At 46.6% G+C, this 18,142-nt stretch overlaps 1 protein-coding gene across 2 annotated transcripts in view; it reads right to left on the bottom strand.

Moving 5' to 3' along the window:
• Ngef (neuronal guanine nucleotide exchange factor) overlaps positions 1-18,142 on the bottom strand; it is a 94,258-nt gene that overhangs the window by 50,401 nt on the left and 25,715 nt on the right. Inside the window, exons 2-4 of one of the 2 annotated variants that reach the window (XM_038340090.2) lie at positions 16,013-16,347; positions 11,992-12,051; positions 11,937-11,955 (exon numbers count right to left, since the gene is read on the bottom strand). In XM_038340090.2, the coding sequence (XP_038196018.1) occupies positions 11,937-11,955; positions 11,992-12,051; positions 16,013-16,274 (341 nt within the window). In that variant the 5' untranslated portion in view covers positions 16,275-16,347. Of the gene's footprint in view, positions 1-11,936; positions 12,052-16,012; positions 16,348-18,142 lie in introns of both variants that reach the window. The other variant, XM_038340089.2, reaches the window with a different exon arrangement.

The following is an 18,142-nucleotide window of genomic DNA, read 5'->3' as shown; positions in this document are numbered from 1 at the left end:
ACAAGAAAGGGGCAACAGCTGATGGATTTGTATTGCTAGCTGCTTGGGGATGAAGTTATTATTAACCAAATGGCCATAGCCCATCCTCTGAGAAGCCCCAGCAGAGGCCAGGCTCCAAGCCCCACAGGTGACTATGGCTGACGGCAGAGACCCGCTATATAGTAGGCCCCAAGAGTCTGATTTGGAGAGAGACTGATGGTTCTGCCAGGTCCTTCTGGAAAGGTCTCTAAAGAATTTGCTTTGTGGACACTCCTGTCTGTGCCCTGGCAAATGCTTTTGAAAAGTCACTGGATAATCACATGTTTGAATTTATCTGCTTCTGTTTTCTTGGTTTAAGAATCATCTTTGTTGATTACGGGAATGGAAGAAGGACTTTTAGAACCTGATGATGCTTTTTTTTTTTTTTTTTTTTTAATTTGAAGGTGGCAGAGTTCAATATGAGTGTCTTGCTTTGAGTTCCTGGGAGAACCAGGCATAAGAGAGTAAGGCAATAAGGCAAGCTCCCAGAAGCCCACGAGGGTGCTGAAGCAGGCATGGGGTAAGGAAGAAGCCAAGCTTCTTGCGTGCCATCTTGATGTCCTAGTCTCAGCTGCCCCGAGGAGAACACAGACTCCCTTTCAGAGTTCATCCCTGCCTGCTTCAGAGATGTCGGCAGCAAGCTAGTTCCTCTCTAAGGGCTGTGAGGAACAGGGCCAGGAAGGTCAGCTGCAGGGATCCCATTGACAGGGACCAGGAGAAAGCAGTCTCTGAGAGACACAGTACCGGAATTCTACCCGGCATCATCGGCATGTAAGGAATTACCTTCTATTTTTCATTTCTAGAAAATGCTACCCTTATATTGCTTATTGGTTGCCGTGTAAAAATAACCTGAAGACTTACATTTACTCTTACCGTTAGCTTCTACAGATGATGAAGCGGGTGATTCTGGTGGTTCAAGCTTGTGGGCAAGCGCTGGCTAGGTCTGTAGGCTCATCTTCCAAGTTCATGGCTCCTGCCACTGGCAGGAAGTCTCTGCCGCCTCAGCCTTCCTCACCACCAAGCAAGCAAGCCCTGCCCTGTATTACCACAGGAGCACACACATTGCCTTGCTGTGTTGGCCAGGGTTGATAGATTTCAGATCTTTCTATCAGAACAGTGACTAAGCTCCATCTACTCTTGGGTGTGAATACTGGGCTGGGAAGTGCTTGGGGCCATGATTCTGTAGTTTTGGCCAGAAAAGTAACAAAGGCAACAGAGTTAACACTCCCAGGAGCAGGCTGTCTCTTTACCCCCTCCGAGGAAGTGTGAGCTATGCTGCCAGGTCCCTCCTGGGGTCCTCTGCTACTTGATGGTCTGTCTTGAGCGAGTCCCATCTCATTTCTTTCTTATACACAATTAGCTCTCTCCAGGCCAGGGCAAGGCAGGGTTTCTAGCACACACGTGACCTTGTAACCTGGCAAGACTTGGATCCTGGCACAGTCATTACACTGGGTCAAAATAGAGCCTGCTATTATTCTACACCGCAGAGTCGAGGTCTTAATTTAGAGGTTCGACGATGGCATGACGGGCAGGGTCGGGATCCAGCACTGACAGCACCAATTACCCAAGTCAGAGAGAGACGAACGAAAGCAGGAGAGTTCCTGTCTCCTCCCAGGGCTCAGGGTGCAGGCTGAATTCTGGAACCACAGGATGCCAAGGACCACATTTGGTGCTCGTTTTGGTCTCTACAGCACTTCCCCGACTCTCTAATGCATGATGGCAATCCTGAGACTTTGTCCAAGGGTGAAGGAAGGAATTCTCCCATAGGTTCTCGCGCAGGAAGAATGCGGCTCTTGCATTGCTGCAGCCAGCGCAACAGAGAACTCTTGAGTGGCAGTTTTTCACGAGTTTCTTACCACAGGCTCAGGGCACAAGCTAGAAATGCAGCTCCTTTGCCACACTTCCACAAGAGGAAGAGAATCCGAGTTCTCCAAGATGCAGGCTATGAAGCCTTGAAGGACAGCAGGGCTCTGGCGGGGGGAGGGGAGGTGGAGGTATTGGAGGAGGTGTGCAGAGGTGATGAGGTGTGGCTGAAACCTCAGGATTGATTGCCTGGTGATTAGGGCAGATCTTTAAAAATATGAGTAGTAGCTGGTCAGGGTGGTGCACACCTTCAATCCCAGATAAAAGCAAGCAGACTACTAGTTCAAGGCCAGCCTGGTCTATGTGGGGAGTTACAGATAAACCAAGGCTACACAGTGAGATCCTATTTTAAGCCGTAAATAAAGCCAACAGTAAGTAGTGCTGACAGGTGACTTAGGTGCTTGCTGAGCAAGCATGAGGACTTGAGTTCAAACCTCCAAGTCCTACTCCCCTAAAAGAGTTGGGTGTGCTAGCACATGCCTAGAATCCCAGTGTTGGGGAGACAGTGACAGGAGGATTAATAGAGTCTAGCTGAGTCAGTCAGCTCCACTTCAATGAGAGACGAAAGAGAGAGATTAAGGAAGATGATACAGATATGAATAATTTGCATTTGGTATGGATCTTGGTTTATTGATACAAATTTAAGGTCAATTTTGTTATATGTATATGTATTTCTAATCTTGATTAAGGTATTGTGTTTGTGTAGCTCATTTAAAAATGTAATGTATAATTAAGAAATATAGGTTAATAATCATCTATAATAGTCAAGCTTGTAGCCATGTTAGTTAGATTTTTCTAGATGTATAGAGATATGTTTCAGTTAGATGGGTATTATTCAAATCTTTCAGAGACCTTCAGAATATGGCATTTAAAATGTTTAAAAATTTAGGACTTTTCATGACAATGAGACACACCTGCTCCTGGCAACACCAAGCTACTTCAAGAGGAAGATGAGCATCGAAGAGGCTCCTGATGGAGTTGGTTAGCCATTTGGGCAAGAAACTGCTCTTGCCTGGACCGCTTCACTGGACTTGCAGAACCCACAGAGAAATGACTGCTGAACTTGCCTAAAGGTGAGACGATCCTTCAGGGTCCCTGCTTCATGAAAGAGTCTGCTAGACTTTCTGCAGGACACAGAAGATAGTGACTGACAAGCTGCCAATATAGGCAAAACTGTCTTTGAAATGTCCTGCTTTGTGAAAAAGTCTGCTGGATACCATGGGCCTATAGGCTAAATATCGATGCCCCAACGGTATAAAAGAACTTTGCGTGATTGTCCAGGTAGTGAGATGTCTCTGTCAATTTTAGAATTTTGGAAGTTGCTTATAATATACTTCCTGTTTACTTAGGTAATATTATATCCTTCTGGAGTCTTTGATGGAGTTGAAAAAATAGATGTAGTTATAGTTTTCCTTAGTTACGATAAAAGATAAATAGATATAAATATTGTAACTGTAATTCTTGCTTGATAACTGTTTTGTTATATGTAATTTTACTATATTAAAGTTAAAGCCTTCCTTTTTGCTTAAAAGGAAAAGGGGAAATGGTGTAGGAGGTCCTTCTGTCTTTGTGTTGCTTTCATTAGTTAATCAATGAAGAAACTGCTTTGGCCTTCCTACTCTTTACCCTCACAAGACCACCTCCCGGCTCAAGCTTTTCTTTTTTGAAGGGGAATCTTGCGTAGCCAAGGTCAGCTTCCTTCAAACACACTGTGCAGTCAGTCAAGGATGACCTTGAACTCTAGCCTACCCCTCTATCCCTGGAGTGCTAGGATTGCAGGGTTGCTCCAGCAGGCCCAGCTTCTGCAGTATTTTTGCTTGCTAGACAAATTCTCTACCACTGAGCTTCTATCAGACCTGTACAATTATTACTAAATGGCAAAGGAATAAGTAAGCCTGTGGCCTGGGCCCTCCAGCCCTTTCCATTAGAGTCGTTGCTGTTCTCGGCCCCTGTCTGTTATCTATCATGCCTGACTTAAGGTAGAGACAGTCAGAGAGCCTCGTTCACCCCCAGGGTCACATCTCAGAGATGTGTTTGACGTTCTGAAGAGGACAAGCTTGTCTCTTCAACATCAGGAAGAGGGGGGAAGATTAGCAATGCTGTAAAGAAGACACAGCTGTCAAAGGCTTGTGAGCTGCGAGATGGAAGTCACAGACTGTCTAAAAATAGGAAGATGTTCAGAGGTGACACCCAGCCTCCCCGGAGACTGCACAGCCGAGGGCCACAGAATGGGGCAGTCTATCTGGATACCTGGCGTGGAGAAGACTGAAGACTGGTTTGTGTGCCCCTTGCTGGGCACGTTGTTGTCACCTCAGCTGGCAGTAGAAGCATGGGCTTTTAGGTAGAGGCCAGGACGTCCTTTGTGCTGGATAGTTTATGCCAGCTTGACACACGCTAAAATCATTTGAAAGGCGGGAACCTCAATTTAAAAAAAAAATGCCTTCATAAGATCTGGCTGTGAGCAAGCCTGTATGTAGGACATTTCCTTAGTGATTTATGGGTAAGGACCCAGCCCACTGTAGGTGGTGCCATCTCTAGACTGGTGGTCCTGGCTTCTATAAGAAAGCAGGCTGAGCAAGACAAGAGAGCAAGTCAGTGAGCAGCCTCCCACCATGGCTTCTGTGCCAGCTCCTGCCTCAGGTTTCTGTCCTGTTTGAGTTCCTGCCCTGACTGCCCTTGACGAACAAGTGACGTGCAAGCCAGATAGCCCTTTCCTCTCCACAGGGCTTTTGGGCATGGTGTTTTTTCACAGAAATAGAACCCTTAACTAAGACACCCTGTTACTCAGAATGCTGCACCCCTATGGCAGCCACTTGGCCATTGCATGGGTGTATCTCTGAGAATCCAGGGGTGGAGGGCTCCAGGTCCTGGACTCTGCTGGAGTGTGCATGTGTACAGGAATCATGTCAAAGACCCATGAGGTGGGAACAGAACCTGGCCTGGCCTACCTTCGGGTTTATATAGTCAACGCCCCCTGGGTGGCCTTGGGTGGCCTTGGTGGACAGTAAGAACTGACTGCTCTCCCAAGCTCCTGGAAACATCAGATACGGCCTCAAGGATCTGGGATCCGGGCCATTTCTCTGAAGATCATCCCTTTTCCTTTGTAAGTTGGTTTTGTTTTGTTTTTAAAATAAGTTCCAGGATTTAGAATGCAGTTCAGTGCCCTGAGCTTGCACCAGGTCCTGAGTTCTAGCTCAGCATGACCAATAAACAAATAAACAACATTTTAAAAATCTTTCAAGAATGAACCTAATTTTTTTAAAAAAGATCCTTTTTATTATGGAAAATTTCAAATGCACTCGAACAATAGACAGAAGAGTATGAGGAACTCCTCAAGCCTGCACCCCAAGCCCCAGCCGTTCTCAGCTCAGGGCCCGTGTTTTATCTCCACTCTCCCGCCCACTCTCTCCTCAGCCTGGATTATTTTGGAGCAAATGTTGGACATCATCTTGCCGCAGCCAAAATATTCCAGACTATCTCTCCAAAAGATGCAAAGATTTACACATGGCTGAAGAATAATTGTCACGCCATGAGACTGTCCAAGGAAATAAACAATCATTTCCCAGCGTCATGAGACATTTGACCTGCGTCCAAAATTTTTCGTCTTTGAATGCTTGAAGCCCCACCCCCCACTCCCAACGTCCCCCCCCCACCTCCACCCTGGGTCTGCAGTGTGTTGGCTGAAAAAGGGAATTTTTAAAGAGTTTCTACATTGCAATTGGTTAATACTACTTCTCCTGTCTCTCTTGGGGCTTGTTTACACTTCTGTTGTATTTTATTTTAAGAAACTTTCTTACTGTAAGGCTAGCTTGTAGCAACAACCCAAACAAGCACCAGTGAACAGGCTGCCCCCCCCAAGGAACTGTTTGTGCCATTTGTGTGTTTCCATGGAAATACAGTTTCAAATATGGAACCTGGTCCCTGCCCAGCTTCAGCAATTCACACTCATGATGGCACACTTGAGCCTTTGGTGTGGCGCCGGAGAGTTCACAGCCGTGGCCATGCTGGAGATGGGTCAGCGGACGATAGTCACAAGTGCTTAATAACCTCTCCACCTAGTTAAGTTACATAAGCAATAGGCCATTGATGGGAGCGGGCAGGAAGGGTGGGACTCTTCCCTGGTTTAGCAGCTTGTCTGGGGGTCTCCAGTGATGCAGTTTTATGAGTTGTCACCCATGCCAGGGACAGGATTTGCTGTGATGCTCTTGTGTTCTTGCAAGCAACCCCTACCCTTGCTCCTGTAGGAAACCCCAGTAAACTCATTGGATCACCACCCTGGACCTGGCAGAATCATTTCTTTGGTACGCCTTTGCCCTCTGTACCTCAGGAGACTAGAAACACACTCTCCTGGAGAGGCCACACAGACTCTAATTATGATGTGCTGTAATTAGCTCAGCAAACAGAAGCACCTCCCAGCGCCCCTCTGGAAAGCACAGTTTTCTGCCGTGCCGGTATCTCCCACCTGCCACCTCCCTCAGCACCATTGTAACTCCTACTGCTCTATGGTACACGGAAGAGTGCTGGGAAAACATGCTCAGGTAAGCTGCAGACAATTCTAGAGGGGGATACTAACTATGACAACGTGATGCATGTCCCATATCAACACCACCCAGTCTGCTCAGAAACTAGAGGCCTGTGGTTCTTGCAGCCATTCTGAAGACCGACCCCAGTCCTCTAGCCTGCAGACTCTGGTTCCTCCTGTTCCTACCTCCATCTGTGACTTTGACCTTGTACACACTGCCATCAGTGTTCTCTTGTGTGAGACCCAGGGCCTAACTGATGAGACCGAGAGTTGCCTGACTCTCCTTGACTTTCTTTTCTCTTTCTTAAAAGATCATTTTTGTGTCTGTGTGAATATATATCATGTGTAGGTCTTGCAGATGCAGGAATAGGCCATCAGATATATGCTGGAGCTATAGTTATAGGCAGTGGTAAGCCACTGTTTGTAGCTGTTTGAAACCAAACCGTATCTTTACCACTGAGACATCTCTCTAGCCCCTCACTTTAGGTCTTGCAGATGTAGGTCCCACTGAGTGTGAATGGCCCATTAATCTTGCCCTCTTTTCCTTTAGCTAATCATCAGAGAGGTAGATACCGCACCCAAAGGTGGCCAACCAAATTCTTTCCCTTCACAGGTCTTTCTTCTCTAAGAAATGTGAAGGAAGTTCTCATTGGCTGTGGAGGGCACAGTGAAAGGTCATGCTGGCATGGCTGCTCTTTCAATTATGGGCAAACAAGGAGAAGAAGCTGGACAGAAACAGAACAGATCACAAAAAAAGCAGGGAGGAAGGCCCCAGAGAAACTGATCGAGTATTTCTGGCTCCTGCCACTGTTACAGCTCCAGTGAAGACAGTCTCGTCTTTTAGATTCTTTGGAATTTCAGGAGTTTTCTGTAATTAATCACTTGAGCAAGTGAACAGGTTTCTGATCTTAACAGAAGTAGCCTGTGCCAGGGGAAGAGACATGGATGTCCACTGTGGCTACTTCCATTCAACCTTCCCATCAATGACTGACTTGCTAGTACTGTATGGCAGGAAAAACAAGAGCCCCAGAGGTTGAAAAGAAAAAAAAAACAAGACTATTCACAGTGGATATGAGTCTGTGGTAAGGGGTGATACAAACAGAGCAAATAAGCAACTCTGTCAAGATCACAGAATACTAGATAAACTTATATTACATCCCCCATTTAACCAAGCTAATTGCATTTTATGCACTACCAATGTGTTCTGTTCATCGATAAATAAGGTAAAACAGACATACAAAACACTAGCATATAAAATAAGATAAAAAGGCAAAGAAACAGGGACAAATTTAATTAAAATACATCTAAAACTAGGCAGGAAGAATGGCTCAGTGGATAAAGCACCTTCCACTCAAGCTTGAGAAGTTGAGTTCAAGTCCCCAGAATCCATGTAAGGCCAGACACACTAATGCACATCTGTAGTCTCAGTGTCTCTATGGAGATGGGAGACAGAGACAGGAGAACCCTTGTAAGCCATCACCGTAAGCAAGCCATCATCACTGCAAGCCATCACTGTAAGCCATCTTCACTGTAAGCCACCATCACTGCAAGCCATCACTGTAAGCCATCTTCACTGCAAGCCACCATCACTGCAAGCCATCACTGTAAGCCATCTTCACTGCAAGCCACCATCACTGCAAGCCATCACTGTAAGCCATCTTCACTGCAAGCCACCATCACTGCAAGCCATCACTGTAAGCCATCATCACTGTAAGCCATCATCACTGCAAGTCATCATCACTGCAAGCCATCATCACTGTAAGCCACCATCACTGTAAGCCATCACTGTAAGCCACCATCACTGTAAGCCATCACTGTAAGCCACCATCACTGTAAGCCATCACTGTAAGCCATCATCACTGTAAGCCATCATCACTGCAAGTCATCATCACTGCAAGCCATCATCACTGTAAGCCATCATCACTGCAAGTCATCATCACTGCAAGCCATCATCACTGCAAGTCATCATCACTGCAAGCCATCATCACTGCAAGTCATCATCACTGTAAGCCATCATCACTGCAAGTCATCATCACTGCAAGCCATCATCACTGCAAGTCATCATCACTGCAAGCCATCATCACTGCAAGTCATCATCACTGCAAGCCATCATCACTGCAAGCCATCATCACTGCAAGCCATCATCACTGTAAGCCATCACTGTAAGCCACCATCACCGTAAGCCATCATCACCATGAATCATCACTGCAAGCCATCACTGTAAGCCATCATTACTGCAAGCCATCACTGTAAGCCAGTGAGCAGGCCAGCTAGCCCAGCTTACATAATGGTGAACAAGAGATCCTGCCTCACACAAGGTAGAAGGCAAGGTCTGACACCCCAGCTTGTCATCTGACCTCCACAGGAACACTGTAGTTCACACACCTATAGTCACACGCATGAACACACATATGCCCAAGAATACCCATGCACATATGAACAACACACACAAGGATTTAAAATATGCATCATCACTGGCTTAGTTTTAAAACATCTAAATAGAGGAGATATATTCATAACTAAGTAAGTTGGGATGTATTCATGGTCTGAACAATTTAAGGAGTCAAGGATCCCCAAATTTATCTGTAAGGATCATGCAATTTCAACCGCAGAGCCTAACAGACATATTTTTGAGAGTAGAAATTGACATCCTGATTCTAAAATGTATATGGGAACACAAAACCTAAAATAGGCTTGTCTTTAAAAAGAATGCTGTGGGAGGGCCCACACTACTAGATTTTAAGCATAAAGCTACAGAATTTAAGGCCGTGTGGTACAGGCATAAGGAGAATCAGCAAAATCAATGAAAAGTCTAGCGACTAACCCACCTGTGTGTGCGCAGTATGGTGGCTTTTTTTTTTTTTTTTTTTTTAAAAAAAGGATCAACGAACTGGTCCTAGTGACTCATAACTTGCAATCCCAGCTCTAAGGGGGCTGAAGCATGAACTCCATGAGTTTTAAGGTCAGGCTAGACTATGTAGTGAATTCAAAGTCAGCATGGGTTACATCTGTCTCAGAAAATGAAACACACACAAAGGAAAAATAAATAAATAAAAGATGCCATGCACTGACAGGAGCCAAAGGCAGTTTATGTAAACGGCACTAAAGCAACTGCATGGCCATATGGACCGCATGTCTGTCTCAAGGTAATGACGGCCTGTGGAAGTCAGATATTTGTCAGACAGCAAATACAGCGATGAGCAACGAGACAACAACATTGATAAGCTGCTGTCAACAAAATTAAAAATCTATGCTCACGGAGAGACAAGAAAATGATGATGGGTATCAATGTGCCCAGTGCGCATCTCAGGATGAGAGCCTTTGTTTCATTTTGGATCTTTTTGAACCAGGTCTCACTCTCAGCCCAGACTGCCTTGGAACTCACTATGTAGGTCAGGATGGCCTTGAATCCACTGTGATGCTCCTGCCTCTGCGTCCTGAGAACTGAGATTACAGACATGATTGCCATGCCTGGCTTGGCCATGGATTCTTTTATGTAACATGTAAGAATTACAAACACAAAAAGAAGGACGGGCAAATGACCTGAATGAGCACCACCCGAAAGCAAGTGGAGAGCCAATGAGACCGGTCACCTTCATGGTCATCAGGGTCATCGTGTGTCAGAGCAGAACTGAGAAGCCACAGTGAGTTAGAGTGACAACCAGGACAGCGAGGGACAGAAACAGAACTGCCGTGAAAAGATGCCTTTCCCAGTTGACACTAATGGAAGTGTCGTGCAACATGGTTTTAGCCAATGAGATGTAAGCAGTGTCGGCGGGATCAAGGAAACCTCTTAAAAGAAAGGCGGAGAGCTGACAGGAGCCATCCACCCCTCCCGTTTTCCCTCCTGAACTGTAGGTGTAATGGCTGGAGCTCTGGCAGTCAACGGATGGCAGAGTAGACACCAGAAAGAGCCCAGATCCCTGAAGGCAGGAAGCAGCTTCAGTCAGACTTCTTTTTATACAGAAGCCAAGTAGACACCCACTGTGGTGAACTGGGTCGTGTGGTATTTGGTTATAAGGACTGTGCTAAATAGATTTATGTCAACTTGGCACAAACTGAAGTCATTTGAGAGGCGGGAACCTCAATTAAGAAAATGGCTAGGTAGTTAAGAGCACTGGTTACTCTTCCAGAGGACTCAGGTTCAATTCCCAGCACCCACCCGACAGCTCACATCTGTCTGTAATTCCAGTTCCAGGGCTTCTGAGACCCTCACATAGACATACATGCAGACAAAATGCCAATGAACACAAAAAGTTTAAAAAAGAATAGAAAAATACCTCCATAATATCTGGCTGCAGGCGAGTCTATCCAGCACTTAATTAGTGATCAATGAGGAAGGGCCCAGCCCATGGTGAATGGTGCCATCCCTGGCCTGCTGATCCTGGGTTCTATAAGAACAGGCTGAGCAAGCCATGTGAGCAAGCCAGTAAGCAGCACTCCTCCATGACCTGGGCATCAGCTCCTGCCTCTAGGTTCCTGCCCTGTATGAGTTCTTATCCTGACTTCCTCTGATGGCAAACCCTTTCTTCCCTAAATTGATTTCAGTCATGATTGTTTCATCACAGCGTAGTAACCCTAACTACGGCAAGAGCTAAATTCAGTTCTAACTGGTACCATATGCAAATACCCTACAAATAAGAGCGCAATGAATAACTCGAAGTCCCATCACCCTACAGCACATGGTATGGATGGCTGGTCCACATATGTGTAGAAATGATTTTAAACACTGGTGTTTGTGATAAATGAGTAGAGAGAAAACAGAACGAATGGTAGAAGCTGTCTGATGGAGAGAAAGCATGCATAAGATGCATAAAATGCACAGGAAAAAACCAAACACCTCTAGGGTGGTGGAACCATAATATTCCTTTTCTAATCCCCAGTGTGCATAATATCCCCAAATTCCTGTTTTGTGATAGAATAGTTTTTTACAGAAGAAAGTTGTGAGTTTAAAAACAAAGTACACACAAGCAGCCAAGTCACTGTAAGGGAAATTAAAACAAGCAGTTGTGAGTGTGGTTCAGGTGATAGAGTGGCCATCTGGCATGTAGGAGCCCTGGGTTTCAACCCCAGCACCACGTGAACCTGGTGCGTTAGTGCATCCTGTCTGTAATCCCAGCACTAGGGAGACAGCAGCAGGAAGATCAGGAGTTCAAGTCCTGGTCCCGCAGCTATAAGCGCTTGCCTTGCTAAACCAGACAACTTGAGTTTAATCCCTGGGACCCAGAGAGGAAGGCGAGAACTGACTTGTGCAAATCGCTTACGCAGGAGTGCTCATGCGTGCATGTGCGTGCGCGCGTGCGTGTACACACACACACACACACACACACACACACACACACACACTCCAAAATAATCTCTGGCTATCCAGTGATTTTTTTTGAGGGCAGCCTGGGCTATATGAGATTTTGTCTCAAATCAAAACAAAATAACAAAAATGACAAACAACTCCCTGTAGCTTTGAGAGGACTCGGTAGTGTGGGTGTCTGCCATGCCCTTCAGCCCCAGACCCTCCTAAGCTTGCATGGCTCACCTGGCTTCCTGGGCTCCTGTGACCCTCTGTGTTGGTGTTCTCCAGGGAGACACTCCTCCCTGGGGCAGATTCAAGGCCAAGCGTTCATTCACAGATTTCCCACTTTCTGACGAATCTGTGGCGTTTAAAAAATGGAGCAAGTTAGAAAATATGCATCTCTCCCCTTTCAGGAAAATCTGTGAGTGACAGTAGGGACTGTCACCATCACTACAAGAAGAAGGTAGAGTGAGGGTGGCCCTACTGTCACCCCAAGAGTGAGCATGGCCTCTCTTCTCACTCTCCAAAGGGATATTTGCTATGCCTTGTGTGGTATTTGGGGATCTGGGATGTCATCGCCGCGGACATTTTAACTAAGATACCAGCATCTTCATATATGTGTACACACACACTCACACACAGTGCGGGGTGGGCACTGGAAACATAATAGCATGCTCACATGTGAGCCTGGCTGGTATTTCGAGGACCACAAAGCTGCCACTGTGATCTCGCTCCTCCTGGACAAACATTGGAAGCTTGTCAACACCTTCACAACTAATCTCAACCTCTGAGTCCTAATCAGTGGGCAATCACAGCGGGTCTAGACTGCCCCATCAGCCCAGTGGGCAAGTGATGCTGCCGCTGTGGTAGGGTTCACAAGGGGCACATTCTCAGCAGATGACATGGGGTAAAGTCCTGTGCCTTGGAGCTCCAATCTGCACGTGGTGAGCACAGAGTGCCTGCTGTCTTCTTCTTTCCTCGGGGCACAGGTCAGAGAAGACTGATGGCCGAGAGTGTGCTGTCTGCTCCTAGTGCCCCTGCCATCCTGCGCAGTGGAGCAGAGCCAGGCTTCCCGCTGGGCAGTGGGTTGGGGAATCTCAGGTGGTCCTGGAGAGTTAACTCCGGAGAGGAGTGAGGAGTCACTTTAGTCGCCAGACTGTCGCTAATGACACTGACTTAGCTGTGGGCTGAACACCGGTGGCACTGTTGTAGGTAACAGGGAAGGGGGGTGATTCTGCTCTAGCCTCCTCGGGTTTGGCTAAGGGAAGCTATGGGCTCTCTTCTTATTCCGCTGTGACCCTCTTCACCCTCCCCGGGACACAGCCCTCTGCCACTTCAGGTGGATGAAATGTACCTGGGCTGACGTGTTACAAGTTTTGTCTCCAGCTGGTGGTGCTGTTGGGAGCTGCTGGACACAGGAGGAGGTGGGGCGCGGGAAAGAAGCCGGTCATTGGGCTATCTCCTGGAAGGCTTATCTCTTCTTAGACCCTCCTTCTCTCTCTGACTGGTTCTTCCTCACTTTCCCAACATACTGGCCACCATCTAGATACCCTGCTCGTCTCTGGCCAAAGCAGGACTGCCTGAGAAGCCCTGACTGAACCCCTCTTGCAGCCGTGAGCCCCAGGACACTTTTCTTCCTTCCAGTTGATGTATCTTGAGTATTTTGTCAACAGTGGAAAGCTAATGAATATACCCGCCTTGCCTCCCACCACAGAAGGACCCCATGGCCCCAGATCTGGCAGCTATGTGTATTTTTCTATACCCTACACCCCTGCTCTGTCCAATAGGGCAACCACTATCCACGAGTGGCTCTTACATACTTGGGATACGGTTGATGTGGCTGGAGAAAAGCATTTTCCATTTCCTTCTACTTAAATCCAAACATGAAAACAGAGCGGCAGTTTGATGATGGGAAAACTAAGAATATTTGGAACAATTTGGGTATGTAAATTTACTTTTTTGACTGTACATTTTATGAGATCTAAATCCAGATCAAGTATTTATTTCCCGTGAGGATCTGGCGAGTGAACGCAAAGGACTGTGCTATAAAACACTCACCAGGAATCAAAGACAGTGCACACAAAGGACCTGGCTCACTGACAAGTCATTTTTATAAGGACCTGTCTCATTATATAGCCAGACTAGTCTCAGACTCCCAGTACTCCTGTCTATTACTAGGATTATAGATGTGTGGAATTACACACAGATACATACATATTTACATACACACATATGTATATTTTATACATATATGTACATTTACACACACGCGTGTACATTCATATACATATATGTATATTTATATATACACACATATATTTATATACACACATTTATATACACACATGTACATTTATAACATACATGTACATTTATATATACATGTATACATTTATATGCACATATGTACATTTATATACATATATATTGTGCCTGGGTCACTGATACTTTTTATACTAATTATTAACTATAGGACATACATAGGATAATATTTTGGAAATGATTGTTTTTGTTTTTAATTTCTCTGTGTATCCCTGGCTGTCCTGGAACTTGCTCTGTAGACCAGGCTGGCCTTGAACTCAGAGATTCACCTGCCTCTGCCTCCCGAGTGCTGGGACTAAAGGTGTGTGCCACCATCACCCAGCATATTATTGTATTTAATAAGACATATTAGTACAATAAACCTTGTTCATTTCTTTGTTATTAAAAACCTTTTAGATTTACTTATGTGTATGAATTGTTTGGCTGCATGTACGTACATACACCACCTGAATGCCTGTGCCCACAAAGGTCACAAAAGGTCATCAGGCTCCCTGGATCTGGAGTTATGGATGGTTGTGAGCCACCATGTGAGTGTAGGGAACTGAACCCTGGGACCTCCGCAAGAGCAACAAGCGCTTTTAACCACTGAGTCATTTCTCCAGCCCCTCTTTGTAATTTTTAATATGGCCATCGAAAGGTTTAAAATGACCTTGAATACCAGCTTCTGCAACAGTGGTATTTGAGGTAATACATCCCTGTATCCATTCTATCTGAATCCAGGACTCTCACCTAGTGTCCATGATAAATTGCAGACACAAATATTCCCACCCTCAAGCAGTAGAGTCAGGGTCTCCCTGACCCCCTCTTTTTCCCCCCTGGCTGGCCATGTGTGCTGTGAAGCTGAGTCTATCCCCACCAGGGTTTGAAGGCTTCTGCCCTGTCTCTCCAGGCTCCTCGCATGCAAGCCAATGTCTAGACTATGGGAAGATGAGATGCACGTGGGTGCAAGGGAGCCTTCTAACTGAGACCCCTAGACCGAAACGACTAGAGGGTTGGACAAGGTTGTCCCCACCTCCCAGTCCCATAAGCCACCAGTAGGCTGTGGAGATCAGGTACACTGTCTTGGTGAGGGGAGGCCCCCAGCCATCCCCACAATCAAGAGAAGCGACAGTATGTCTCTCTGTATTGGGGGTAGTTTGACTTTGGGCTACTAAATCACCGGCACAGCAGTGGTTCTTAACCTGTGGGTTGTGACCCCTTTGGGGGGGTTGAACACAAGGGTTGCTTAAGATGATCGGAAAACAGATATTTGCATTGTGATTCATATCAGTAGCAAAATTACAATTATGAAGTAGCCACAAAAACAATTTTATGGTTGAGGTCACCACAACATGAGAAACTGTATTAAACGGCCACAGCATTAGAAAGGTCGAGAACCACTACAATACGGGGTTTAATGGCTGTTTTTGAACAGCCAGCAAAGCCCCTGGTCCTGACGCTGAGCTGGACCTCCAACACACTAGAGGTGACACGCTTTCTGAGGATAGCTGCCATGCCCAGGCTTTGGGAAGCCATCCCACACTCTGCAGTCCCAACACAGTCCCTTCAGAGTCCTACGGACAGTATCACCAAAAGGTGTCCCCGGCTGTGTCAGGCCCTACTGACAGAAATTTCTGAACTTTATTCTGCTCAACAAGTATATATTTTGAGCAGATGAAATGTACCAGAACCAATGCAAGAGAGTCAGTAAGGAAATTCGTGTTCCCGAATGACCCAGGGTGCGGACACCGACATCTCCCTACAAGAAGACATACATATATGACTTCATTGTGTCCCTTCAGGAGAAGCCTGTCATGTCGTGTGACCTAAGGTGACCCTTTCTCGGAAGAGGACATGATGTCCTACTATGGAAAGTGAATTCTTCAAGGGGAAAATGACCTCAAGTGTTCCACCTCACTGGACCCAACCCTGACCATTATCAGTGCCTTTGGGTCTCCTTTCATTTCACGAGACTCTGAACATCAGTCGCTCACGTGACAGGTGTCCCCGGTACTGACCTGCTTGGTGACTGGCGCTCTGCTCAGATTTGCCTCTGGACTTGCGCTTGTGTCTCATGGCACGGTTGAAGATGGAATTCCTCTGGATTGGGATGAGGCAGCGGGGCTCTTCATCTTCAGCCTGCTCACCAGCCTCGGGTGCCTCCTTGGTCTCTGGAAGTAACTCAGGCCTCATCTCAGCGGGGCCATGATTGCTTTCCCACAAACGGCTCGCTGATTTCCTCTGAGGTTTTTCCCAGTCTTCAGAGTCTTTGGTCTCCATGGCAACGGGACTAATGGTTTCTCAGCAGGGCTGCTGGGGTCAGTAACCTCCCTGACTTCATCAGTCTTCAGGGCTTTAGAATAGACAGAGAAGAATTGTCAGAGTTGTTGGGCTAACTGGCCCATTCAGAGCATGAAATCCTTTTCCATTCAGGTTTGATGAGATTTAGGATAATCCACACACCCCGCCAATAGCATCTTTGCCAACAAGAGATGCAGTGCAAACCGCTCATTTGGAGGCAGTCGCGCATCATTGTGTAATTGAAGCTTATTTGTCCTATTCATAGACAGCACTTTAAGGAAAATGCTTAGAGTGGCTTGTATAACTAACTCACAAGTAAATATTTCCTGAATAACTCTAAACAAAGAGCACCAAATTGCGAGAGAAGCCTAGGAGAGCAGGGGGAAGGGAAGGGCAGGCTGTAGGGCAAGGGGAAAGGGTGTTGGCATCGGCATGTCTCACAGGGGTCCGTTTACATCCAAGCAAACTTGAACTCCTCATCAAAGCTCTTCTAGAGGCCAAGTCCAGCTGAGTTAGTGGTCTCTTTGTATAAGAAGCTTTGTCCCATGGCCTGGAGTCACACAGGATGGTCTCCCTCCAGGACAACTCTGACATGGACCTCCTTCCAGGACAGGGCTCTGAGGTAGTGAGGAACCTGAGGGGTCTTTTGAGAATGGGTGCCACACTGGCGGGACAGTGTTGTGGGTGGTGAAGCCGTGGAGTCTTTATGGTTGCAAAAATCATGTATAGATGCTGTGCATATAGGAGCTGTTTTCTGGGTCATAGGTCAGAGCTGTCATTGCTCTCTCTATGGGTCAGAGACTAGGGCACACTTAAGCAGTTTTATACCTTCTCTAAAACAGAGACAGTGGGAATTGTACACAGGAGCCCCACACCTCTCCAGTCCAGCTGTACACCTTATTCTCAGGGTAGCAGCTCAGCTAAGGGTTCCCTGGAGATGGAGAGTGGCTTTGTGCAAGGCAGGGTTTGAGGCCTGGCACCCACATGCCAGAATCACCCCCGTGGTGCATGCAGAGGGACAGCAGCTTTTTCCTACCTGTCTGCAGGTCTGCTTGCATCCCATAAGCAGGCTCATATATACATAGCAAGCTGCATGAAGGGCTTAGGAGGCAGGGACTCACTGAGAAAGGGCCTACCTCAGAGCAATATGGCAAGGCATTGGAGTGCTACCTGAGTTCGTGGGATCTGGAGGCTGCCACTTTCCTGAATAACTCTAGACAAAGAGCACCAAGTTGCGAGAGAAGCCTAGGAGAGCAGGGGGAAGGGAAGGACAGGCTGTACCTAGTTACCATTTCTTTTACTTTGTGTTAGCTTTGTTTTCAAGACAGGGTCTCACACTATGTAAGCTGTGGCTGTCCTGGAACTTGTTACGTAGACCAGGCTGGCTTCGAACTCACAGAGATCTGTCTGCCTCTGCCTCCCAAGTGCTGGGATTAGAGGTGCGCGCCGCTATACTTGGCTTAAAACAACAACAATAAAAATATTGTTTTGTGTTGATTTTTTGAGATAGGTTCTCTACATAGCTCTGGCTGCCCTAGAACACATAGTTTCTTGATCCATGAAAACTCTGTGTGATCTGTGAGGTCCCTGTCCAGCAAAGTGTAATACTGCTACCTCGGGTGTCCAAAGAACACCTGCAGTGGCCAAAAGACCATATTGTGGTCGGATTGTTAATGTCCCATCCCTTCTAAGAGCTCCCAGGAGGGATGACATTTATAAACGTGCTGAGGAGCCTCAGCCCAGGCAGCACCATGGGAAGATTCTCGTAACCACGAGTTCAGCCTGAGTCAACAGGGGCGGTGACTGCAGTTAAGCTAAAGTATCCCTGAGCCAAGGACAAGAACTAA

Source organism: Arvicola amphibius, chromosome 8 (genome assembly GCF_903992535.2).
Source record: "Arvicola amphibius chromosome 8, mArvAmp1.2, whole genome shotgun sequence".
NCBI classification, from domain to species: Eukaryota; Metazoa; Chordata; class Mammalia; order Rodentia; family Cricetidae; genus Arvicola; species Arvicola amphibius.
Note: the sequence above shows the minus strand (reverse complement) of the source record. Positions and strands in the feature narration are given on the sequence as shown.